General features: G+C 43.9%; 3 protein-coding genes across 4 annotated transcripts; 2 read left to right on the top strand and 1 right to left on the bottom strand.

The window, feature by feature from the left end:
* Nucleotides 1-1,383: 1,383 nt before the first annotated feature.
* Nucleotides 1,384-6,765, top strand: LOC114765805 (KH homology domain-containing protein 4-like). Of its 2 annotated transcripts, none has more exons than XM_028956261.1 (14): nucleotides 1,384-1,534; nucleotides 2,359-2,656; nucleotides 2,768-2,887; nucleotides 2,959-3,035; nucleotides 3,116-3,168; nucleotides 3,251-3,468; nucleotides 3,684-3,892; nucleotides 4,285-4,345; nucleotides 4,580-4,637; nucleotides 4,785-5,020; nucleotides 5,408-5,524; nucleotides 5,646-5,707; nucleotides 5,894-5,985; nucleotides 6,395-6,765. In XM_028956261.1, exons 1-14 carry the CDS (start codon nucleotides 1,470-1,472, stop codon nucleotides 6,523-6,525), a joined length of 1,797 nt encoding a protein of 598 aa, XP_028812094.1. In that variant the 5' UTR covers nucleotides 1,384-1,469; the 3' UTR covers nucleotides 6,526-6,765. The 2 variants fall into 2 exon arrangements, with proteins under 2 accessions (XP_028812094.1, XP_028812093.1); XM_028956260.1 differs by having other exon boundaries at nucleotides 5,643-5,707.
* fsd2 (fibronectin type III and SPRY domain containing 2) lies at nucleotides 5,850-12,426 on the bottom strand. The gene is made up of 13 exons (XM_028956259.1): nucleotides 11,853-12,426; nucleotides 11,153-11,573; nucleotides 10,971-11,066; nucleotides 10,657-10,890; nucleotides 10,480-10,502; nucleotides 10,140-10,261; nucleotides 9,557-9,715; nucleotides 8,865-8,999; nucleotides 8,637-8,790; nucleotides 8,198-8,331; nucleotides 7,829-7,961; nucleotides 7,505-7,681; nucleotides 5,850-7,186 (listed from the first exon to the last, which is right to left on the bottom strand). Exons 2-13 carry the CDS (start codon nucleotides 11,561-11,563, stop codon nucleotides 6,934-6,936), a joined length of 2,031 nt encoding a protein of 676 aa, XP_028812092.1. The 5' UTR covers nucleotides 11,564-11,573; nucleotides 11,853-12,426; the 3' UTR covers nucleotides 5,850-6,933.
* Nucleotides 12,419-25,085, top strand: whamm (WASP homolog associated with actin, golgi membranes and microtubules). The gene is given in 11 exon segments (XM_028956258.1): nucleotides 12,419-13,118; nucleotides 17,682-17,855; nucleotides 18,232-18,382; nucleotides 18,665-18,834; nucleotides 19,623-19,788; nucleotides 21,584-21,768; nucleotides 21,945-22,031; nucleotides 22,193-22,288; nucleotides 22,465-22,715; nucleotides 22,717-22,871; nucleotides 23,212-25,085. Coding segments are annotated over 11 exon segments (2,385 nt in total). The 5' UTR covers nucleotides 12,419-12,488; the 3' UTR covers nucleotides 23,532-25,085.
* The last annotated feature ends 1,167 nt before the right edge of the window (nucleotides 25,086-26,252 follow it).

The raw sequence follows: 26,252 nt of genomic DNA, 5'->3' as shown, positions 1-26,252 counted from the left end.
GTTCAACAAATGACGGCGGAAAATCACCAGGCAACGTCATTATGATCGATTATGTTCTCACTGCATTGATGCAAAATAGTCCACGTCTGCTCTGTGATGCATCGCTTATATGATTAATTTCAGCACCACTACTCATCACCAGGCCCATACCGACCCTACAGGTGGCAGTATCATGCTGAGGGGATGTTTTTCAACTGCAGGAAGACTGGAACGAGGAGCCGGGGCGACGGTTCATCTTTCAGCAGGACAACGACCCTAAGCACACAGCCAAGATATCAAAGGAGTGGCTTCAGGACAACTCTGTGAATGTCCTTGAGTGGCCCCGCCAGAGCCCAGACTTGAGTACAACTGAACATCTCTGGAGAGATCTTAAAATGTCTGTGCACGACGCTTAACATCCAACCTGATGGAGCTTGAGCTGTGATGAGCTGTGAATACTTTCCAGATGCGTCGTACATTTTCAAGTTTGGGTGTCTTGGTGTCAGACTATAAGAATGAGAGCCGAGACCAACAAAACAAGTCACAATTCAAGTCAGCAACTACGCATAATCATAAGTACATCATTTACATTCTTCAAGCATCCTAAAAATGACCTGTATTTTCCTCTATTGGGACACGTCATATAATGTATGACTTGATTGTGCTTGCTAAAATAATTGTGCTTGATAAAATAAAATACACAAAATAGTGACTTGATTATTTTATGTGTAATGTGTAAAATATTTATGTTGTAGTCTTTGTATTAATTCATTTAATTTAAAAACTGAAACATTATGCTGCGTAAGCAATTCTATGGAAATTAGCAGTGGCGTACCCTACTGGTTGGAGGGGTATTCTGCAATTCATTGTGAGTATCAACTGATCATTTTGTTATTATTTTTTGGTGTAAAGCTTATTTATTGGTGGTGCAAATGTCAGTAGAAAGGGGTTAGCCTTTCGTGGGTTACATGTTGGATTACATTTTTAAACCAAAAATGTAATTCCTTTATATGATGCATTTTACACAATGAGAGCCTAAATTGGGATTCCTGTGCTAGAATGCATGACAGTATATTTATAGTCCTTGCAGTAAAATATGACGCTACAGATGAAAGTAAATTAAGAGCCATTTTGGGAGTCGAAAGAGTCGGCTCTTCTTTGGTAGCTGCCCCACAAAATGCTCAAATTCTAACGCAACACAGCGGGGGGAAAAAAACCCACAAACAAACAAACCACCGGTTAGCACATTCGCCAATATAAGTGTTTTAAATAAGGTTAAACGTGATTTGTGTGTAGCGAGCGAGGGCGAATACAAGAGAAGCGGCCCGGGACGAGTCGCCGTTCTCTTCTGCGTTCTTTTCGCGCACCTGGCAACACGGGGTGCGTCCAGGGCCGCCCGCGTTGCGTAAAAACTCTGACGCGCGTCCGCGTTGCGTAAAAACTCTGACGCGCGTCCGCGGCGGCCTTCCGCGCTTTCCTTTGTGAACCCGATGCGCGGAGCCGGCGGCGCCGCTGGAACAGGAGCTGTCGCCCGCGAAATGGCGTCGAGCACACCGTAAGGCCGCGTCCGCTTTCTTCACTTGCTTTACGGCCCCGTGTGGGCCGTCTGTGTTGCGGCTTGTTTGCTTGGTTAGTCTTGCGTCGAATTAGCAGTGTGCTAATGGCTAGCTGTGTTAACCGTTCACAATTTAACAAACGTGTTCCCATTTAACCTCTGCACGTCGAACGTGTGGTAGTTTAACTCCATCTCTTGTGACCCGGTAACTAACAGATCCATCGTGTAAAAGTTTGATCAACCAGTTTCAATTCGTTTATGTTCGTCTCGCGAATGTTAGATAGTTGGGTTTCGACTTTTAAATGCTATTTAAATGATAGAATAACAGTTGCCTCGCCTTTACAACTCAAACCGCACTAATAATAACACGAATCATTGAACGGTCGTGTTTTTCCGCACTGTTATTATTAAACTGCGTCGTCCTCACTAAACTGCGGCCAGCACGCTTAGCCGGACCACAACCTGCATAAAACCAAAGGGGTTTTGGGGTTTAGTTTTGCTTCCTGCATCACCAAAAAAAAAAAAAAAAGCGTCGTTTCCTGTTTACCAGGTAAAGCTGGCCTGAGTTGCATAGATCTCGCCCGTTTAAGCAGGTTTGTGGAGGTTTTAAGAAAGCAGACTCTCAGAGTTGTGGATCTCTGCTGATACTCGCCTCCTACAGGAACCTGCAGAGCCCAGAACAGGCCGCACCGCTTTCTAGCACGGCTGAGGCCTACTCGCTCTGCAGACACAGGGTGGATTTTTTTAATTTTTTTTTTTCCCCGCGTGAAAACAGATTTTGTTTGTCCAACACATTCTAAAGCAGCAGTTCCTCTTGCTTGTAGATGGATGAATAGCCGCTGGGATCAGCCCAAGTCGAAAGCCGACGTCCTCCAAGATTTCGTGGGACGTGCGCATCCCCTGCCGCCTCAAGTTGTGCGTGCGCGAACCAGCGCTGGATCTGTGGGAGCCAGTTCTTCTGCCGTCTCAGAATTCCCGTCGTCTCAGTCCTCCGAGAGGTCCGATTCGTCCGACTCCGCTCCTCAGGGCGGTGTAGAGATGGCGGCGGCCATGGCCGCCAAAATTAATGCCATGCTGATGGCTAAAGGGAAACTGAAAACACTAGAACCACTGCCGTGTAAGGTATTGGCTTTTCTTTCATAAAAAAGAAAAACACGTGCGGACAAATTATATATTTAACTTTAATTGTTTCACACTTTTGGAAACACTTTTTCTTTTGTGTGTGTTTTTAAGATCGCTCCATGCCTACCAGTTGTAAATACCACAGAAGAAGTTGTTGTTACAGAGGTGGACATCAATGACGTGCCTATAAATTGTAGAAACTTGCTGACAAAAGGGAAAACTCAGGAGGAGGTGGGTGCCGTCTTTTTGCTTGTGTTTTTTGTGGTCTGTCCTCCTTGACTTTATGTTCTTGTTTTGTATAGATCCGTCTGTACAGTGGAGCTGTTGTTTCAACTAAAGGCCTCTTCATGACGAGTGATGAGAGATCCAGTGTTAAAGGGCATGTATTAATGTGATCCTAAATGTAGTGTTTGTTGTTTTAGTCCAAGACTTGTCCTAACCGACTCTCTTTTTATGTAGAGACAGACCTTTATATCTTCACGTCCAAGGACGGAGTCAGGAGGAGGTCAATAGTAAGTAATCTTTCTCAGTTTCACCACACCCTGTCTTCTTGGGAGACAAACCCGTGAACGGCGTTTGGTTTTCCTCTTTCAGAGGCAGTCATGCGGATAAAGGAGATCATTTCCGAGGATGTGATGCGAGCTGCAGCTGCATCGGGGGGACAGCAGCGGCCGGTGTTGCCCACTGTGGCGGTCTATCCCCAGCCACCCAGGCCAGTGGTTCCACAACAGCCAGCCGTCCTGAGGCAACCCAATGCACATCCCGCCCAGCAGACACAAAGGCCTGCGTTGTCTTTTGGCGGCCATTCAGGGGTATGAATTTCATGAATCGTTCACCGGAGGTTTAAGAAGGCGAGGCCATTGAAGGCTGCGTGGCTCTCGCTGACACACACCTCCTAAAATAAGAACAGCAAAGGAGAACAACCTTGGGCTTCAGATATAGTCCAGGGTGCACTGCCTCTGTCACAGACCGTGCTGTTAGTGAAAGCTTTTGGTCAAGACTCGACTAAACCTTTTTTCCTTTTCAGAATTTCGTCCACACTAAAATTTTTGTGGGATTGGATCAAGCACTGTCATCATTCAACGTGAAGGAGAAAGTGGAAGGTCCGGGTGGCACCTACCTAGGCCATGTTCAGACCGAGACGGGTGCCCGTGTGTTTCTGCGTGGAAAGGGCTCAGGGTACATTGAGCAGGCATCTCGACGCGAGTCCTTTGAGCCACTTTATATCTACATCAGGTGAAATTATAGTCTCCTCTGTGCTTGTTTAATGTCATAATCTGCAGGGGTGGTAGTAGCCTAGTGGGTAACACACTCTCCTATGAACCAGAAGACCCAGGTTCAAATCCCACTTACTACCATTATGTCCCTGAGCAAGACAAAGCTCCCGGGGGGGACTGTCCCTGTAACTACTGGTTGTAAGCCGCTCTGGATAAGGGCGTCTGATAAATGCTGTAAATGTAAATAATCTCTTTATACATTAACTGTGAACATGTCACACTGTTGACTAGCACATAAATAATCTCTGTAGGCCAATGTGTGAAGCCGTTTTATGAATAAATACAAATAGGTATGCTGTGTTTTGTGGTTTTATATCTCCTCCTGATGTTTTTATTTATTTATTTTTATAGCCACCCTAATTCCACAGGACTAGAAACTGCAAAGAAACTTTGTGAAAGCCTCCTGGAAACGGTAAATTCTGGCTTTCTTGTTTATATTAATTGTGGAGGTTAAGAAAGTGAAGCTATTGAAAGGCCTGTAGCTCTCACTGATACCCACCTCCTAAAGGAACAGTGACAAAACTGGCACGACCTCCAGATATAGGTCTGTGTACTGCTGTCACTGACATGGCTTTATTGTGGAATGCTGAAATTTTATAAAAGGTGTAACAGCGTGATTATTTATGCTTATTTGGTCCTCCCACAGGTACGAGCAGAACATACCCGCTTGGTGTCCGTCTACACGGCTACCAGTTCTACTCAGGGTACGTGTCATTCTGCCACCTTTACTGGAACAACTACAGTCTGTTCTGTTGTCTCTGTTGTGACAAGAATTGGATATTCAGAGGTTCAAAACCTGGGCTTGGTTGCAGTGCATGGTGATTAACATTATTTCTATACTTTCATTTCAGCATACCCAGCTCATGGATACCCAGCTAATAGCAATTACAGTAGCCAGGGGTCCTGGTATAACTACCCAGCAAATGGGTACACGGGCGGCTATGCAGCATACCCAGGAGCCAGTGGTTACTGGAGTAGTGCAAATGGTCACGACAGTCATTCTAACATGTCGACAACCCCTCCATCTTCTCAGGCAATGGTTCAGTATCCGGTGTGTCCTAGGAAGCCACCTCCATACTTAGTACAGGTAGGTTGTGAAACGATTAGGGTAGAACACTAAAATAAGGTTAAACGGCCTCCTTGGAATAAGGTTGTAGCATTGTTACCATGTCTGCCAGGAAGGAAGCTTTCAGCTAGGACAGGGTCTCACTGTTAAAAGGAGCAGGGTATCACTGTGTACTGATTTGATCGGGTGACACCCCCCTTTCTGAAGCAGTGCACTCCTACATGTGGGGTGTCCTCAGTGGCTCTTGGGGTGTCAATCAGTGGCGGCAGTGGATAATTTAGCTGGAAATGGAAAATTTCCTACTACGTACAGTTTGATGTATGAGTAATGTATTGCTTTTCTGTATTTGTGTAAATGAGGTTTAACGCAACTTCAGTTTTCTTGTACGTACACCCTGCTCTATCAAAGGACCAGGACACTCCTACTGATGAAATAACTAGCCCATTGCCCAGTCCTCAGAGTTCTACTAGTCCAAAGCGCCGCTTTCTTGAAGATACACATGATGACAGCTCTCAGGAAAAGGAGGTAGTTATTTTTTCTATTATTTTTTTATTTTATTTTATTTATTTATTATTATTATTATTTTTTGGGGGGGGGGGGGGGACCACAAAAGTGAAAATTAATCTGATTTATTTCTCTTTAGCAGCCTGAATCTCATGTAGAGGCTCATTCAGCAACACCTAGAGATGAAACAAAAACTCCGGAAAGGTCTGTTTGATTTTGTTATTTAATACGATGTTAATTGTGGTGTTGTGAGCATAGTGAAGGGGTATTATACATCATCATGTTTGCCTTGCAGGAAATGTAGTTGTTACTCAGGGGAGGAAGTAAAATGAACACTTTTCAGAAGTCTGGCTGTATTGTTTTATTTATTTATTTGTTTGTTCTCTTTAGAATACTGATGCCACCACCCCCTGCACCAGCGATCGCTGTCCGGAAGAGGCCAAGGGACCTTCCACCCCAAGATGAAAGTCATTGCCCTACGGGTATAGACTTAATTTCTGCTTCTAACATCCTGCATGAACAGTCCTGTCCTCCCCTTCACCCGATTGCGATTTGCACTGTGCAGCTGAATCCTAAAAACCTCTCTCCCCCAGAGTAATGGAGACCTGCGCAGTGGCCCACCTCAGAAGAACTCCACTAACTTGTTGTTCTTTTATATGTTCTTTTTCTGTTTCTCCTTTGTCTCTTCTCTTTTACATGTTGCCGTGCCTGTGGACGCGTCCATTGGATGTGTGGGTGCTGTTTCTGTTACCGTGAATGACCCCCCTCTTCCCTTTCCTCGCTGTGCTGTGGGTCCAACATGCGCTACGGCCACCCAATGGCGCACGTTTTTTTTCCCTCTCTCTCCCCCTCCCTTGTTCTCTCTCTGGATTTGTTTTTTTTAATATATAGGTACCATAACCGAGGAATTGCCCAAGAAACCGAAGCTGCCCAATGACATTTCAGGGCTAGTGCCCTATGGAGGAGACTCATCAGATGAAGAGGAGGAGAGGAACCGCTGCAGTAAGAAGGCAAACTCTTAAACTCGCGTCCCAACATGGATTTTTGCACACCGCAAAAGGCCTGGCCAAAATGTATACAGTCGTATACCAGTTCATCAAAAAAAAAACTTATAAAATAGCCATTTATTAGAATTTCTTTTGGAAGGCTAATTTTTATCAAGTACATGCAGATTAAAAGCCTCCTTGTAAAAAGGTTTTCTTATTTTGGAAAATGGTGTAAATCTGTTCCCATGGAATACTGTAATAAAATTTTACATTGTAGTTTTGGTGTTTTTGTGAATTCATCTCCACATTGGGTGTGTTTTTACAGAGGATGAATGATCATAAAGGCATCAACGAATATGGAAATATGTTATCACTAGTAATGAGAATAGGATTCTAAAGTTATAGATGGTCTCTGTTTGACCATTTAATAGATTAATAAACCTTTTAGGTGAACTTTGTGTAGTTAGGCGCTTCGGTACCATTAACAAGTGTCAGGGCCCCAGGATTGTCCAGAGCAAAACACGGGTGCACAAAATGCAGGAACTGGCAGTGAAACGTGTAGAGGTGCTGCTCCAGGTCCGCATTGAAGAAAGACAACTTGCCGTGGTCGTAATCCAGGGCCACGCCAATTCTGAGTGGATGTCTGGTTATTCTGATGTCTGGGGTCCAGCCATTGTGCAAAAACTCATATTTGTGCCTTCAGAAGAAATATGATAAATTCAAATGGCAGACTTTTCTACCTAATTGTTGATTTTTTGGTTCATGCTAATGTAGTCAAAGCAGACGGCCTAAAGTGAAAATCTGACCGGCTTTCTTCAAAATGCTGTTCATATGGAAACACCTAATATGATTTGATTCTACAGAGTTTTATTTTAAATTAGAATATTGTCTGCAATGTTTTAGCCATTAGACATGCCGCCACAGATAAAACATCTAATAGTTTTTCTCTATTAGACTTGCCTAATTTAGGTGTTTTTTTTCAGGTTAGAGCCTGAAAAGAACTGATATGACTTACCGAGATGGTGTGAGAACATGCCTCATGCACCAGGATGCGTTGTTTCCTCCAAGGTACGCGTTCCTCTGCGTGTCCTCATAGGCCACACCAATCCGGTATTCTGTGTTTGGGTCCACCTCCACCTCCCAGTAGTGCTTGCTTCGTATTGGGATGAGGTCTCCAAGGACTGCCACACATCTAAACCAAATAATGATAGGATCAATATAGATAATTTACTACCAGTTTTACTACTTTATTTAGTTCTTTTTTTTTTTTTTTTTTTTTTTAAATCTTATCTTTTTTGTGTTTGACATGAGACTTTGTCTGACATGATTGTGCCTCTACCTCGCAAAACTTTCATCAGTGAAGGCCATCTCACTCAGTGGCAATTCATCGTCAGTGTAGAACATGGTGAAGCCATCCTCAGAGATAGAGAGGCAAGGATGAGCTGTGTCCTCCAGGAGGTGGAAAAACGTGCCTAAATCACCAGAGCACAAAGTGTACTGTAGCCAATCACAAATTGCATGAAATCAAAGTAGAAGGAAACACCCAATAGCCACTGTGAGTGGCCATGATGGGTCCCCCCCCTACTGCTGAACTACACACACGTATAATAAAATATTGAACGAAGATTATAAAATACAGAGTATAAATTAATCCCATGGACAACAAACAGGTTCAACTCCAGAACAGCCTGCCGATTCAGGGCCTCACCTATAGTCACGACAGTAAAAGGCTGACTCCTCTCACTGGGCCCACCAATGTTGACCGCCCTGACGTAAACCAGGTAGCGCGTTCCGGGCTGCAGCTGAATCAGGCACTCGCATGTCGGAATGGCCACAATGGACCTGTTCAGAAATGTTATCAAAGCAAAAGACAAAAGCTTGCGGGAGGCAGGAGCGGGGGCACTAAATATAGCCTTTCTAGAACACCCGTTTCTCTGACTCGGCTCTCCTGGCGTTTTAAAGCGGTCTGTAACTACCGTCGTGTCTCAACTGTACAGAGTAAACTAGGGCCTGATTAATGCTCATGTGCTTTAACTGCAAGACTCCGGAGCAACACGATTAAAGGAATAATCAGGTCTGCAGTGATGCGGTCATCGCCCGGAAGGACACCACGAGCAGCATGTTTGCCCTCCATGTTCATTCCTCACTCTGTGATGCTGCTTTCACCAACTTCTGGCCCTATTTCAGCCAGCTCCACGGTGTAGGAGTCCACGGGGTTCGTGTTCCCTGAATCCCACCGGATGAGAGCAGCATCTGGACAGCTGGTGCATTCTTGTGGCTTTATGATGGGTGGTGCAGGGACTGTGCACAGAGTTGCCATTAATAACATCAAGCCAAGTGACTGGGTCCTTCTTACTGAAGAGAGTGGAGGGTACCTGTCATGTAAACAGCTTTTTCACTGGAAGGGCTGATGCCAGTGGTGTTGGTTGCTGTGACCCAGAACTCGTACTGCGCATTAGGCACCAGCTCAGTTACCGTGTAATGAGTCTCCTTCACTTTAACCATCGATGCTGCAAAAAGAAAGTGACCTGATTCATTCATGACTATTCTTAAAAACCACATTTACCTCATATGAATTACCTTCATATCAATATGAAGTTTGATAACCTGTTAAATTGTTAAAAAAAAAAGAATGTTTGGTAGTAAAAACCTAATTGCATACCTAAGTAAAAGTGAAGTGATTGTCATTGTGATACACTGCAGCACAGCACACGGTGACAACAAAATGTGTCCTCTGCAACCATCACACTTGGTGAGCAGTGTGTGGGGACGGTGCTTTGCACAGTGGCACCTTGGCGGATCGGGATTCGAACCAGCAACCTTCTGATTACGGGGCCGCTTCCTTAACTGCTAGGCCACAACTGCCCTGCTCATTTTCTATTTTTGGTGGGGAGGTCAACTCAGTGCCGGCTACAGGACTCGAACCCACAGCTTTCCGGTTACATTGGACGTGAGAGTTACAAATGTACAAAGACACCGAAGTGCTGCCAAGCTTACCCATTAACAGCATTGGTCTAAAAATACTTTTTCTAGGTGTTTTGTCTGATTAATACATTATTCGTGTTACCTTCAAGTCCGGATTCCACTGACATATCTTCAGATATCGGTCTGCTGTAGAGCTCATAGTACTCCACCGTATCATCTGAGAACAGGCTCCAGCAAACGCGAAGAGAAGTAAGACTGGCAGAATTGGGAATTTGCGGATTCATGACTGGGGCTGAAGGCGCTGGAGGACATACAACATTAAACAGCCGCTGTAATCATCCATTCTAATATATATTTCTCTTGCCTTATGACAAGCCATGTGACATTAACAAATGATATAATGACATTGGCCATCCCAACAGTCAGTCCACATAAAATTTCAGATTTGTGAAATCTTTAAAAAACACACACAACATTATGATTATGGATTTATATCAAACAAGCAGGGTAAAGAGGCTTCTTATAAAAGTTCTGATGAAAATCATTGTAATTGCACTGCATGCTTCAGATCAAGAGTATGTAATTCTTATGTAATTAGTAAAGGACTTTTTTTTTTCAGCAATAGATATAATTTAATATATAAATATCTAATGTCTTAAAAGTAATGTGAAAGATTTTAATATAAATGCTGCCTACATTAAAGAAAATATGATGATTTCTGACACCTGGCACAATGTTGATTGAATCCATCATATGTTTGATATCAGAGAAGTCAGCGGTCAGTGTCTCGAACTCCAGAGACGTAGCCAGCTTGAGTTCCGGCTCTTCTTTGGTGAACTCCTCTATTCTGTTCGAGATCAAGGAAGGCACAGAACACGCTGTAATATGTCTTCACAGATTAACCAATGGAGAAAATTTGATTATCAAGCAAACTCATTTTAACAAGCAAAACACATGCAACGTCAGATCTGTGAATGCCTAGTGTGTCTAAAATGATGTATTAATCATGCAGCGTTCATCCACATGCATTTTCTTCCAGATGGGCATCAGCTCCTTGAACTGTACCTCTTCATAATGGCCATTACCCTCTGTCAAGTTAATAAAAAAAATATTCATATTCAGTACAACAATATAATATATGCACAAAATCAAATATAGATTTTTTGTTGTTGCAGGGGATACTGTACACCTGTACAGCATGAATGAATGGTAGAATTTTGTAGTACAACAATGAAAACTAACCCGGAGGAAAGAACACTTATTTTCAGTTCTGTAGAGCTTCTGGGCAACTTCTATTAGTTCTTTGGTGGTGTCCATCATTTTCCCACAGCAAATCAGCTGACTGTACAAAGACTCCAGCTTCACTTTCTTCTCGTTCTCCAGTGCTGATGCACTCTCCTCATATCTTTGAGACAGTGTCTGGAGAACATCATTGTAATGCTGCTCCAAATTCTGTTCTTGTCTGCCAAAATTGTCCTTCAGATACACATTGAAAAGACAACATGAGAATTCAATCTGATTTTCAAAAGTGGGCGTGCGTTTAACAGGCCTTTTACCTCAACAGTGATAAATATCTCCTCAAGATTGCTTGCAAAGTTCTCCATCTGAGTAATCTTCTCCTCCAACTTGCCTTTTGTCTTACTGACATTTTTCTGTATGGAGAGAAATCTTTCAGAACTCCTAAATCCCCTGGAATTTAGATGCACTTTGCAACCTTTATCAAGACGTTCAATGGTACCTTAGTTTCTTGCATTGCTGCAGACATCAGAATAACTCTGTGGCTCTTGTGAGGCCCAAAAGACTTCTGAAAAGCATGAGTAGGAGTTTGGCAGTCAGCGCAAAAAACATCAGGAGGGTCGCTCTCGGTCAAGGCCCTCTTCCCATCCACCAATCCCTCTGAATCAGCGAACACGCCGCCGTCGGCGCTTTCCTCGTCTTCCTCGGACATGCACGGGTCAAAGTGCAGGGACTCGTCTGTGCCCACTGAAAAGCGCTGGAAAGAGGAGCCCGGTTGCACACGGGCCCTGTTCTCCACACCATCGATGTCCACGAGCGGCCTGGAGCGCCATGCCTGGTGTCCTTCATCATCGCTCGCATTCACCTCTTCTGCAATGACATCCAGCCTCCCTCTGCCTTCGTACACATCCATGCTGGTTGATCTGTAAGCAGGAGTTTTTTTTTTTTTTATTAATCACACGGCGACAACTGCATTGACGTGACATCAACTGTGATGAATAAAATCAGCTCAACCCGCTGGATTTTTTTTTTGCACAATGACGACGACTCAAATCACTGCAACATGTTCTAGTCACAAACAAAATGTTAATACCCTCGTTATGATTGTATTCCATTTCATTCTAAGTAGTCAGACCCAACCAGGCACACACTGGAACTGCTGGGTAATGAACAAGTTAGCATGTATTTGGTTGCATATTTACCTCGCTCGACGGTTTGCTGTAAACGCCGCTGATCTCCGTGGAAGTTTCCCTCGGACTCGCCAAATAAGCAGAAACGACTTGAGGCAAATATAGGGACCGCGTCAACAGCCACGCAGGCTTCTCGTGTTTCACCACAGCCCCCATTAAACAGCCCCGCAAGCCCCCGAGTCTCTCGTTGTGGCAAATGACTTTTCACCAGGTTCATATTGTGAATATTACATCAGTAAAGCTGTTCGGACGCACAGTTTATTCGCACGGCTCAGGGGGGTTGAATCGCCAGTACGAGTCAATTCCTTTTCGTGACATTTTATACATGCCTGGGAATGGCAAGAAAGTATGTTGTAGTGAATAGCACTTGTTTCAATACTTGCTCGATACATCCTAAAACGTTTAGTGGGTTTTCTCGAGCACGACGTCAAACTCGCGACCGGAATTATTCGAATCTCTACGTACAGCCGAAGACCAAAGATCCCCGAAAAGATCCGGATCCCCGAAAAGATCCGGATCCCCGAAAAGATCCGAATCCCCGAAAAGGTCCGGAACGCGCATCACCAGACCGGAGTTCCCCGCGCCATGTGCGCGTGAGCGAAAAGGTCAAAGTTGAAGCCGAAAGGAAGACTCGCTACGTCATGGCAAATGGCGAACGGTGTAAACACGGCGGCCAGAACAGAAGTTGCCCGCGTCTCGGAGGACATGAGCGGCGTGGATTTCGAGCGTCTGGACAGCCTGGACGGCTGGGTGGCGGTGAAGAGTAACCTCTTCGAGGAGCGAGAGGCGTTCAGGCTGGGCTTCATCGTGCAGTGGAGCGTCATCGAGTCAAAGTTTGCGGTCACCTGTCACAACCGCACGCTGCAGCGACAGAAGCGCCGCGACGAGCTGGCCAACGGGGCCGCCGAGATCAGCTGGGCCGGCCTCTTCTCCGTAAACGACCTTAAAAACCTCCACCGTCACTTCACCCGGGTCGGCGACGCGCTGTCGCCTTATTTCCCCGACCTGCGCGACTTTGAGGAGGGCAACATATGGGACTTGATCTTTTTCAACCGGGCTGCTGGGCCCGAGGAGCAGGAGAAGGACCTGGAGACCCCCTGCCGCCAGCTCGAGAAGTACCTGAGCACCGCAGTGGACGTGTGCGGCCGAAAGATCGTGCTAGATACGCTGTTCGGCCAGGACGAGCGGGATGTGGAGGAGTATTTTGAGAACCTGCAGGAGTTCAAGAGGAAGACGATGCAAGAGGAAGTCGCCAGTGCGAAGGATGGTCTGAGAAGCGTGAGTGTGTTTTTATGAAATGATTTCAGGGCGGCTTGGTCTGTCACCCTGGCTTAAAGGTGCCATGAATACGATTTGGCCACTTGGTGAATTTCAGCGACAGTAGATAGGGGGCAGTATTTCACCAGAAACCTGGGGGTGTCCACAAGGAACCCCTTCAAGTGAACTACCACCGCTTTTCTGTAGTAAGGTGTCAGTAGGACAAGACAAACTCAACAATAAAATCAATTTAAAACATTGAATGCAACCTTTAAAGAAAGTGTTGGCAACGCTTTCCTCTTCCAACCTTTGGTTTATACGGCATGTGCTATGTTAGTGTATTAGTGGATGACAAATGATAGTCACGTATTTTCTGATGTAGTGAGACTAATAAGAGAATGAAATGAGGATCTCTCTCAGCAGACGATCGATTAATACACCCTTATACAGACTTATACAGAAGTCTCTATAAATTCTGTCTGAAACAGGAAAACAAGAACACAGGCAGCCAATTCCTTTTTGATGGTGCTAATCTAAGTACTTCCAAAAGAGGCCATCAGTGACTCGGACATCGTCTTGATGCCAAGATGCAGTGTGTGTGTGCGGTGCTGTGATAAGAGCTTGGAATAACCATCTCAATCATGAGACTGAGGGCAGACTTGATGCTCACTCAGCTCTTGAAGTACATGCTGGTATTATTTACATCCATAAATATCACTGCAGTGCAACACACACACACACACGCACACCAGTGTTTTTTTTTTTTTTTACACATTGCCTGTTTAAATGATTGAAGCGATGAGGTGATTTATGGTGGTTTGGGGTGTGATTGACACTTTCACTATACTACTTACCATAGTGGCATGAACATATTACAAAGCCAGCTTTTTTTAAAGGCTTTAATATCATACCTGGTGCCTTGTTCCAGTATTGCTTTTTGTGTAGACCGCTGTGCAGATGTGTTCATGTCGGGTGGATTTGTCACACCGTCGCTGGTTGGTATGTTGGTTCTTGCCTGGATGAACTCCTCCCATCAGCTCAGGATGGAAGACGGCCAGTTGAAGTCGAGCTTTATTGTCATTTCAGCTACATGCATGTTAGACAGTACATAGTGAAACCGGAACCTGGTGCTACATGTAACATTTAAACAAGATTACGCACTGGCGTGAAGTGCACGTCCGACCGTGAAGTGTACGTGCACGCCGTGACACACAGGAGCTGAATTTGATATTAATACCACTTTCCACTTGTGGTGAGATATTGCTGAATCAGGGAGTCAATGATCACTTTTGAAAAATATTTTGTCACACAAACGTCCCCTTTTGTTAATTTGCGCATATTGTGAGTCAGAAAAAAATGTCTATGAAGGAAAGTATATGACCGAGTCAGTAGCTTTTCTCCAAATCTGCTAATGAAATGGGGCACATGGCACTTTTTGGTCTGTTTGTGGTGGAAGATGGAAGTGATTTTGCTGACGGTCTCGCCAGTTCTTCTACTGTTTTCAGCAACAACAACAAAAAAATGTAAAACCGTTTGGGTGGCTCCTGCCTCGTCTGTGTGCTGTGAATTAGTCCTCCGCTCTGAGTGGGAGCCGTGTGGGTTTCCTCTGCCAGGTCTCATCTCCTCGGCGCGAGTCGATCATAGGCCAGCAGCAGTGGGCGGCACAGCGAGAGCGCCGGATAGAAGCGGCTTCAAAACCCCCCACTGGCTCACGAAGACATTGTGTGTTTCACTTGCCAGGCTCTTTTAATGTCCCCCAAACCCGCTGCTGCATTTCTGACAGAACCGGGGGAATGTCTGTCTTTCAGCCCAGCACGTCGTTTTTTTTTTTTTTTTTTTGTGCTTTTCCTGCCAAATGGGGATCACCTGCATCAGGGAGTAAATGTAGACAAATAAAGGCGGCTTCTCCTGCGCTGAATGCAGCAGAGCGCAACACATGGCCGATGGTGCTTTTTTTCCAGGCTTGAACAGGCTTGGGTGTGTTTTCACGCACTAACACAAAGTATTTCATCTGATGATGATGATGATGATGATGATGATGACAAGAAAGGACATATGCTGTTATGAATGTATTGTTTTGGTGTTTTTTTTTTTTTTTTAGGACTAGGCGATTAAAATCATGAAATCATGTAATGTTTTCGTCCGACGTGGCATTTTGATTGTCTGAGAGGATCCTGGGTGTGTTTAATATTGCACCTTAATGGCATCTGCTTTATTACATGGGGCACAGTCCTATTGTCATATACAGCTGGATTTATAGAAGAACGGTACATTTTATGATTCTGATTATTGTCACAGTTTTGCACAGTGTAATTGAGCGGGCCATTTAATTGGACAGCCGTCCTTCTTGAGTGTTATGTGCACAAGAGGGAAGGTAGATTCATTTCTGCTTCTTGGTATTTTTCTGGTTTAGATAAATTCAGTAGAGCAGCAGTTTAATGGTGTCATTTAGAGCTGTGCTCCCTATACTTTTCATATGCTTTATTTATTCTGAAAATGGGATTCATGTAGGGCTGCAACTAATGATTATTTTAATAATCGATTAATCTGTCGATTATTTTTTATTAATCATAGAATCGTCTTGTTTTCTGAAAAAATCTTGCTTAAAATATCTGCCAATGGGGTAAGAAAACTAATCTTAATGAGATATAATCTCAAACAGAAGTTTTAAGCATCACTTAATTTTCTCATGCCATTTTTCTTGTCTAATAATCTTGATTTAAGATTTTTTAGATATTTGGACTGGAAACGAGACAAAATTATTAGGTAAGAAAAGCTTTTTTTTGCAGTGTAGCTATACATGACAACAGATTAAAAAATGAATGTTCCAAAAAAGGCTAGTGAACAAAAACATGTCTTTAGTCTTTTAATGCAATGTAACTATAGCACCCATGCTTTACTACTGTTATTAATGTGCTAACGCTATCTTGTCATGCCTGTCAAGCTAGATGAGGGGTAAACATTTACATTTACAGCATTTATCAGACGCCCCTATCCAGAGTTACAGGGACAGTACCCCTGGAGCAATTTAGGATTAAGTGTCTTGCTCAGGGTCACAATGGTAGTAAGTGGGATTTGAACCTGGGCCTTCTGGTTCATAGGCGAGTGTGTTACCCACTAGGCTACTACCACCCTCCGTCGTCCACGCGGAGACGCAGAGAACAGTCCGAACGCTGTTTCATCCCCCCTCCACACCTGTAGGTGGCGCTGTAAGTCCCCGTCTAGTTCTCCTCCACGGCGAGTTAAACACCAGCACCAGGGACATTACGTTCCTCACTTCACAGCGGAACAAAAGTAGGATTCTGTAGTGACTTACCCTGCTGCTGAACTCCCTTCTTCCTCTTCAAAGACTCCAACATGTTTGCGTTTCAGGTGCAGGATCATTGCCGAGGTGCTCCCGTGCCGTGCCACGTCACTTTTGCATATTTTCACGCAGATTTCTCTACCTCCGCTCGTTTTTTTTTTATTTTTGCTCCACGCTGTCTATGAGGTGCCAAACTCTGCTAGCATCTGTGCACAAGAAAGACCAAGTGTGTTCACTCCGCGCTCAAATAACGTTTTTTTTTTTTTATAAACAAATGTCTCCGCCTCACGCGACATAACGAATCGATTAGGAAATTCGTTGCCAACTCTTTTAGTAATAGATTTTTATCAATTTAATCGATTCGTTGTTGCAGCCCTAGATTCATGCTATACCATGTCCAGCTTGCGTTCATCTGAACGTATAGTAGATTAAATACCAATCACATTATCTGGACGTGTTAGAATTGTTCTATTTCATAGGCTTTTTCAGTCAGTCTTACATATTCTAACACCTGTTCATTTTAGTCAGACTAACACGTTAAAATACTCGAGTGTCCATATCCAAGACAGCCAGTTCAGTGCCCGATGTTAAATTAATATTAGAATAGAGTATGAAAGAATCACATCCCCTTCAGTCATGAAATGATGTAAATATTGTATAGTGTGATGTCAGGATGAGACATTAATACTGTATGAGCTGCTGATATATGTGGTTGAAGTTGGCTGTCAGACAGACATTTCCCACCAACCAACCGACCATCAGCACTGACAAGAAATATTTCACATATTTGAATTTTTTTTTTAGCCCATTGGCTCGCTCTTCAGTTTATGTTATATATTCTATAATTACAATATTTTTACTTTAGTGCTTTTGTTTGTGAATCCAGCAGTGCTGAAATCTCCGATAATGTCTACATTTCTCCTCCACTAGACTTCTTTATTTTAATCTCCTTTCCCCAAGTCCTGAGCTGCCAGAAAATACATCTGGCAGAAACAAAGAAATGTCTGCTCATGTTGTGCCTGCATTCTGACATCTTCTCAACAAGTTTTCACCTAAAAACAGTGCACTAGAAGAGTAGCAGCATCACTGCTACTCTAAAGACTTGAATATGTATACAAGTTAATGTCTTGGTCTTTTAGTCAGCTTAATATCAGAATAATATGTACTGTAACATGTTGCTTAGGTTGACTTTAATTAGTTGGAAAAAAATCACGTTATTAATGATTTTGCACATTTCTGTTCAAGTCAAAAGAATTTTACCATTTTACCATTTCTTTCAGATTCTCCAGCAGCACAACAGGGCTGACCGGTTGGTCATCCTGTTAAAGATTTATGAAGAGGAAGACGAGGCTTACAAGGAATTAGTCACCGTGGCAACGCACTTCTACCAGTACCTGCTGCAACCTTTTCGAGATATGAGGGAGCTGGCTATGTTGTATAAAATGGAGATTTTGGTAAGCTGTTGCCAGGCTCTTTCCAAATTATATATTTAATTAATGCTGAAAAACACAATAATGCATCTGAGCAGATGCATTCTTAACTAATTAAATGCATTTACAAAGGTTCACCATCATTGCAATTAATTAGATCTGTATATTTTGCGGTATACACATTTGTAAATGCACTTTATGGTGATGATAAAGATATCATTCTGAAAAAATGAAATTTGACTTGCCCCTGTGACATATTAGTAGGTTGTGTGTCTGTGTGTGGGTTGTCCATTCTCTTGTCATAAAACCCCGCAGTAATCCAACTCAAGCAGTTTAATTAGATGAGTACTGACGAGTTCAGCAATATACTAAAAAAAGGTTTTTGTCTTGTATTATACAGAAATCTTTAGAATGTGAAGAGTTGGGTCCCAAAAGAATTGCCGCTCTGGAGAAGGAGGCCGAGGAGTGGAGGAAACGAGCGGAGGATGCAGTGAGCTCCATCCAGGACATCACTGTCAGCTATTTTGTGGAAACATCAAAAGCCTTGGCTGGTATGAGCTACTCAGCTTTTCAGTGCTGAGCCCTTAATAAAAACCTCCCCCAGTGTAAGTTTTTTTTTCTATATGCAAATATTTATATAAAGACAACGCTGAGCTCCCCTTTCATGCATATAAAATATTAAGTATTAGTTGGACCAAAGACAAAAACCTGATTTCTGGTTTTGCATGAACAATATCTTGCAAAATGATGCCTGATCCTCGCTACTTGTTTGTTGTTAATTATTGTGATCTTCATTTGTGAGGTCGTTGGAATGACAGGAGTTGTGTTCACAGGGATGCTGAAACAGATGGAGGAGGATAAGAAGCGGTTTGGCCAGGCTTCCTGGGCTTCAGCTTCCCCTAGATTGGAACGACTGAAGTTCCTGCTGGCCAAAGAGACGCTCCAGCACATGAGAGCTAAAGAGATGTGTCTCAACCGCAAGAAAGAGGAGATCAGGGAAAAAGTGAGTTGTTTCCGCCATAACCAGTTAGTAAAACATATGCATATTGTCCCTGTGCTCTCCATGTAGCATCTACAGCTGTACCTGGCCATCCACCCAGGGATGGCACCACACACATGGTACCATCAGTAGATTGTGAGGTGCCTCCTACAGCCAGCGACCTTAAAGTGTGTAGAAGATATTTGGAGTGGAATTAATTTTAATACATTGATGCCTTTATATATATAAAGATCAGCCATAATATTAAACCCGCAGTCAGGTGAGGTGAAGACCATTGATCATCTTGTTACAATAGCACCTGGCCGTAGGACGTATTTCATCCTTGAAGTTGATTCATGGGAAGAAAAAAGGACAAGATTGAGGATTTGAGCAATTTTGGGAAGGACCAAATTGTGTTGGACAGTTAGACTGCTATGTCTGCTATGGTGAGCCAGACCAGTCAGGGTGCCCATGCCAATTTGAGTCCACTGCCAAAAGTGCCTAAAATGGAAGACATGGCTGCACTATGGGAAGTATGCAAGCTGTTTTTTTTATGTCTGCAATATGTAGTACCTTCTTTGAACATTCCCATCGTCGCCCATTGGTGCGGGCAGTGGTGGACTAGCGGTTAAGGAAGCAGCCCCGTAATCAGAAGGTCGCCAATTCGAATCCCGATTCGCCAAGGTGCCACTGAGCAAAGCACTGCCCACTGCTCACCAAGGGTGATGGTTAGAAGCAGAGGACACATTTCACTGTGTGCACTGTGTGCTGTGCTGCAGTGTATCACCATGACAATCACTTCACTTTCACAGATGGGAAACCTTGCGGATCAGAAGGGTGACATCCTTGCCGTTGACCAGTTGGAGTTGCAGTACTACGAAGCCCAGCTGGAGCTCTATGACATCAAGTTTGAAACGTTGCGCAATGAAGAGCTCTTGCTGGTGGCACAGATCGACACGGTGCGCAGGCAGATTAAAGGTATTAATTCCAGGATGCACGCGCCAAGCTGGACGTGTTCAGGGCTGCTTTCACTGCATCTGTCGTCTGAGTCACAGCTAGGAAATAAGCGGCAAAATAGCCGGATTTTCACCCAGTTGTCATTCCTCTGAACATTCCCGCTCACAGTTCTGCAGAACTACGCATGCTGCAATGTATATTTTTAGCATCGCATGCCCGGTTCTTACAGAAAGTGTCTTAGCTGGGACGGGTGCGACAAAAGGAGTTAATTTATTCATGTAAATGGCCCTTAATTGTACCTCCAGGGGAATGCTTTCAGGAGTGGCTGTGTCTGGCTTTGGAGTTTATTTTTGCGAGATGAAATGCGTTCATACAACATGGTTTTCATCCCCTTGAAATGAGTGCCTGCGGTGAGCGAATGGCAGACAACCAATGACTATTATATTCCTGCGACCGGGTTAATGGGCTGCGAAACGCTTGAGAAATGTGGGATAGTAAAGGTGTGTGTGTGTGTGTCGGGGTGGGGGTTACAGAGGATAAACTGCATTAATGTGCATGTGGCGGCAATTTAGGTGGATTGTCTGGTTATAGTGGGGTGCCGCTTAAGAGTTGGAATAATTTAGGAGGCACGTGCCCCTAGCCAGCCAGTTTATAGGACGACGTTTCAGAAGCAGGAAAAATGGGAAAGTGCATGGAACACAGCAGATCTTGAGGTGTGTTCCCAGTATGCAGTGATCCATAGAAGGACCAGCTCTGTTAGCTGAAAACTTCACTTAAATCCTGAACAAAAGGAAAGGATTAGGATGACCAGTCAAAAAAGAACTCGCACAGCTTATAACTTGCTTTCAAAAGAGAACCTTACCAAGAACTTACAAGCTCGGTCATTTTAATGGATTTTAAACGCATGGCGAATGGGGATCTGTATCGGGGTTGTAGCAGTCATGTGAGAAGCAGCAGCTCATGTGCTATCCATATCCTAACTCTGAGATCTATTAACCAAAATGTTGTGGCTCATTGTCATGTACTCAATTTCTAATGAAGGTCCTGGTACGTGTGGAGATGGTAAATGGGAGAAATACTGCTGCTCTGGGTTATTGGCTCTCTTGCCGGAATGTGCCTTTGGCAATCTTGACCTTGACCTATGACCTATGCATTGGAAGTTTGCTGTTTTAGAGAGCGTTTGTGTTTTGAAGCATACAGTGCAGGATGATGTGCTGTAATGTGCTTTGGCAGGTTGTGAAGGGGTTGCTGTGAAATCCTGCGGTATTCTGATCTGTGGAATTAATGGCGCTGTGTTTTAGGTTCACCCAGATAAGGGGATATGGTGCATTTTGGAGCAGATAAGGTTCCTGTACTGAATGCTGAACCTCCCGGCAAACAACAACAAGCATAGTACACTGATCATATAATCCTTTATATGGAGGACGTCCCCGTTGTGCTGCCAAAAGAACGAGAAATCTGTGGAATCTGGCATCGCGCTGGTAGTAGCAGCTCCAGTAAGTTCTGTAAGTTGCTGGGAGCATCCCACAAGAGTCGCCCTCTTCTGCCTCCCACATTGGTTGCCTGATGTGTCCCATCCACTCTGCCAATGGAACAAGTTATTTTCACCTGACATAATGCTATGCCATTATCAATAAGCAAAAACTCCAGGACCCTGTTGGCAATGGTATTGCATGTGTCTATATTAATGGCACTGTTTGTGTATGCTGTTTGAATATTGGTAAAATAAATGCGGTCTTGCCAACGCTGCTTTTTATGATTTTGGAAGTGCGGATAACTGTGAGGATGCCTAATGGATTAACGGATAATTTCACAGAGCTGAGAGAGGAGGTGGTGTATTATGACACGTGTGAAGATCCGGAGGAGTTGCATAGCATCATCCAGACGTCTGGGCATCAGGAGTGCAGTCCCTCCATCAAAAACTTGAGCAGACGGCTACAACAGCTGGAAACCAAGAGGGGGACCATCTGTGCCCGAAGGGCTTATCTGCGCAATAAAAAGGTCTGCATGCAAATTCGAGCTTTGAGGTTTGGAGGTTTAATTACTGAAACATGGTCCGGGATTTATTTCACGTGATAAGAAAATGTAACACGAAACACGTTATTTTCAAATGTCACGACTCGAAAGTTCCTCTTTGTTGTGCACGGTGGTCAACGGCGCTTTGCGTTTTTACACAGGATGAGTGTGTGGATGCTCATGAGCAAAAGCATCTCCTGGCAGAGCAGAGCAATGCACAGTTTCTTCAGCACCATGGAGTCCAGCTAGTGAGTAAACCAGCTACACCTTTACATATTTAAATCTGACCCGGCGCCTAAGGCCGCCAGTCTTAATTAAAGCGCGCCTTGGTCGGAACGTTGTGCTGTGCTCCGTCCGGTGTCCTGCGCCTGCTAACAGTTTAAGGCTGCCCCGTCGTGTGCCGCTGCAGAAACGAGACAGGAGAAAAGAAGAGGAGCAGAAGAGGAAGGAGTGGGTGGACCAGGAGCGCGAGAAAACCCTGAGCAGGCTGCGCTCTTTTAGAGAGGTATTTTCCCACCAGCGCCGTTTTTATCTGCATTACAAAACTGCAGGCAAGAGCTGTACAAATGTTTTCAGGATTGTTTCACGCTGGTTTTGTAACGTTTTTTGTTAAAGTGTCACTGAGCTACACATTTTTGGACGTTTTAGAGTGTAGCAAATTGATTTTATTTCTATTTCCAGAAGAGACAGGGACAGTTTGTGCTGAAAACTCCCCGGTCAAAGTTGGTAGAAAAGCAGCCTCTGTGCGTGGACCCCTCCCAGCCCCTTTCCATCATCAGCCTGACCCAGTCAGATGCTGGTGCTGCTGCCTTCTCCACGTCACCGCCCAAGAGCACCAAGAAGAAGAAGAAGAAGCAGCAGCTTAAACAGAAAGACATCCCGGTGCAGATCTTCTTGCCAACTGGACCTGGCCCTGTGCCGTCTGACCAGAGCTCGTCCGCCGCCCCTCCCCCACCACCCGCCACCCCCTCCTCCACCGCCACCTCCACCTCTCCCTCCTATTTCTTCTGACCTTCAGATGCCTTTGGACGCACCAAAGCCCCTCAGTGCAAAGGAGGCAGCCAAAAACAGCCTGAATCAAAACATAGGTAACAGTCACTCATTGGTTACCAGTAAATACTGTGTGATATGGGTGACATCACTGTTTCACACCTCCAAGGTTGTGAGTTCAGGGTGACATCAGAACATAAAAACAATGTGCTGATTCATAATTGGTTTTTGGAACATTGTTGCCATGGGTGGTGAGATCCAGTCTGGATTTAGATGGAACGTTAATTTCTCCAGTTATGCGCCGACAACATTACAGGGTTTGTTTTTGTATTTTGCTCATGAACGTGCTAGTATGCTTTATTTTTAAGCAGGCGTTGGATTTTAGATGATTCATGTTCTGTTGTTGTAGCTAATTATTTATTTTCCTCAACTCTGCAGGTTCAATGGATGAGGTGCTGGCCTCCTTACAGAGGGGCCAGATTCAGCTGCGGAAGGTGCAGCTTCCTGCTCCAAAACCTCCCAGCAGGGATTCGGTTAATGTGAGAGAGAGCATTCTGTCGGCCATCCGCCAGGGTGTGAAGCTCAAAAAGGTCCAAATGCAGGACCCTGCCGCCCCACCCCCAGAGAGCCAGGACACAGAGCTGGAGCGCAGCATTAAGGCTGCCATGCAGAGGATGAAGAGGGTGTCCTCTGATTCTGATGAAGAGGATGAGTCAGACGACCATGGTGACACTCAGTCTGCAGAATGGGACAGCTGAAGACAAAGTGTCTCAGATCCACCTGAATACTAATGTTGTGCAAGATGAAATGATCAGCATGTTACAGTCCTGCTCAACACTGTTGGCACCCTTGCACTTTTTCTAATATCTCAAACGTACAGTACAGGCCAAAAGAGGCAGTCAGTGAGAATCTACCAAAGTAAATGGTCATGAAAATAAAGAAAACACATTGAATGAGAAGGTGTGTCCAAACTTTTGGCCTGTACTGTATGCGGAAGTAAATGGGAATCTAGAGAATTTGCATCTTAAGAATATTCTGAATAGAAATATTTTTTGATAATACAAGATCAGTGGGATTCTGCTTGTGTGGCACTTGACGTGTCTAACTCAGCCTTTAGGTCTTCAGATGTTGACACCTGTTTGATGAGGGGAGCACCGCTCTTGCCCTCAGAGAGCGCCCTCGTCTTCACCATTGTGAAAAAGGAACAGGGAGTTAAAACGCATCGGAGGCCGTCATTCAAGTGAGCACTGACAGTTCATCGCAGGTGATTGTAGATTGAAATTGTCCTTTCATGTGGTTCTGTACCAAACGTGATTGTTAACTGTCGCGGTTTCCCTGGATCTGTTATTTTACTGAGGATAATCATGGGTGCCAGTAATGGGGACCAGGACTGTACAGACCTGTGCACTTTTACTTTTACCAGTTATTAGTTTCACAATTCTAAGTATGCAAATACGGTTCTGTTTTCTAATTTTTAAAAACCTGTCCTGGGTGAGAATTAGTCTTTTCTGCCTGGTTTCATTTAGATACACCTGATTTTAAATGTTACTTTCAATCATTTTAAGCACATTGGCACTGATTGCAGCGGCTGCATTTCTGTAGAATTAATTTTCTTCATTAGTTATGAAATGGCCTCTGTTTTACAAAATTACTGTTCTGCATAATAGTATATACTTTCATACCCATTGCACTCTGTTTTATCTTCCATATTGTTTTACTGTGAACTTTGAATGTTTGAAAGGAACAATCGAATCAGGTGTTGGAACTGGTTGAAGAATGGCTGGGAAAAAAGGTCCTCAGTGGTGTAAAACTGATACGAGCTTGTTTGTGGGTAGTAGCTAAAACGATACAAGACAATAAATGTACTTCAGTCAGTACAATCTATATAACCAGGATGTGGTAATTATTTATTCTGTAACATTTAAGTAGCATTTAACTGCTGCAGCATGACGTGGGAGCTATACACAAACACACTGTCTACGGTGCATTGTGGTTTTGCAGAAAATTGCATCATCTGAAATGAAATTGAAGTCGAAGTCTGGTTTTCACACCACATCCAATAATGCCATACCACACCATGCCATCGCTTTGTATACTCCGTAATCCCTGTTCATATAACGTCAGCATGTTGTTCCCGTGTAAGGCGCTGTGATTTATGTTACGTCTTGAAAAGGAAGTAGAAGGTTTGATATCTCAAGGCACTGACATTTTATTTTTGCCTTTACCATCTATGTTGTCTGTTTACTTTTGCTTTGTCAATTTTTGTTAAATCTCAGTTTGATAAAATAATTAAATATCTTAAAGTGCCTTCAGAATTGTGCAGTTTGTTATTTTAAGTTTTAATTCTTGGTTTCATTATTAAAAAAAATTTTATTAAGAAATCAAATTAAGAAATGTTGGCTTTTTGAGTGCCACAGATTCTCTGAGTGACATCACAAAAAAAAAAAAGGACATGAACTTGTTCCTGTGTCAGCGGTTCACTATAATTCCAATGTGTTAAAAGATGAAAACTTGGCTACTCCTTACAGTCAGTTGGTGTTGGACCATAGGAAGGCCCTGCTTGTGGTACTGCCCTCTAGTGGCGGCACAGATTTCCTTACTCACTCATGGGGGCAAATAGTTACCATTTCATGAAATCATTTTGACATAGGCGCTCAGGGCTATTTGTAAGTTGTGTGCTGAAAAAGCAACGCTAAATTGAGCTGTGGAGGAGACCACATGCATCTTCTTAGGATCTCAACACTGCTGGGCTCTGTTTGAAACCATTTAGTAGAACAGCTAAAAACTTCAAACACATGCACTGCCGTGATCGGAGCTGCACCCTGCCTGGAACCATCAGTGAACTCTGTGGTGCAACAGGCCCCATTTCAGCATGAACATTCTAGATATTTGATTTGGTGCTGACATGTGGTGGATAAAGTCAGATGGTCAACCAGCTTCACTAACCCAAGTTCATTACCCCTTTAACCCTGTAACTAGTTAAATACAGAATAATGCTACATGCTGTGGTAGAATTTAAGGTCTCAAATACAGAGCTAAATGCTCTCAACAGTATATATACTTTAACATACAGATATATTTTCAGGGGTGCACTGCTGCCTTAGGTGACAGGAGGCAGGGTGCCGAGGCAGAAGCACAGTGCCAGTGCCCAGGAAAACCACCACGGCACCGTGGAAACCCAGCAAAATGTGGTTACTATGGCAACAGGATGGGTCCACAGTAGCCTACCGTAATATTGCTGCAACACTCTTAATTATCTTTCCCCAACTCGCCCACTCATTGCCCTATTGCATTGTGGGTCTAGATTCATGGCTCTCAATTCAAAAACCCTGTACCTGAATAAATGGGTAAACTGGTTCCCACTCATTCCCTTTAGTTATTACTAATAAACCAGAAGAAAATTAAAAATATTCTCTATATGAGTATATTTGTATAGAGACAGCGTGGTGGGATGCCATCACAGTGACGTCCCCAGTGTT

The sequence above is a fragment of the Denticeps clupeoides genome, chromosome 16, assembly GCF_900700375.1.
Source record: "Denticeps clupeoides chromosome 16, fDenClu1.1, whole genome shotgun sequence".
NCBI classification, from domain to species: domain Eukaryota; kingdom Metazoa; phylum Chordata; class Actinopteri; order Clupeiformes; family Denticipitidae; genus Denticeps; species Denticeps clupeoides.
Note: the sequence above shows the minus strand (reverse complement) of the source record. Positions and strands in the feature narration are given on the sequence as shown.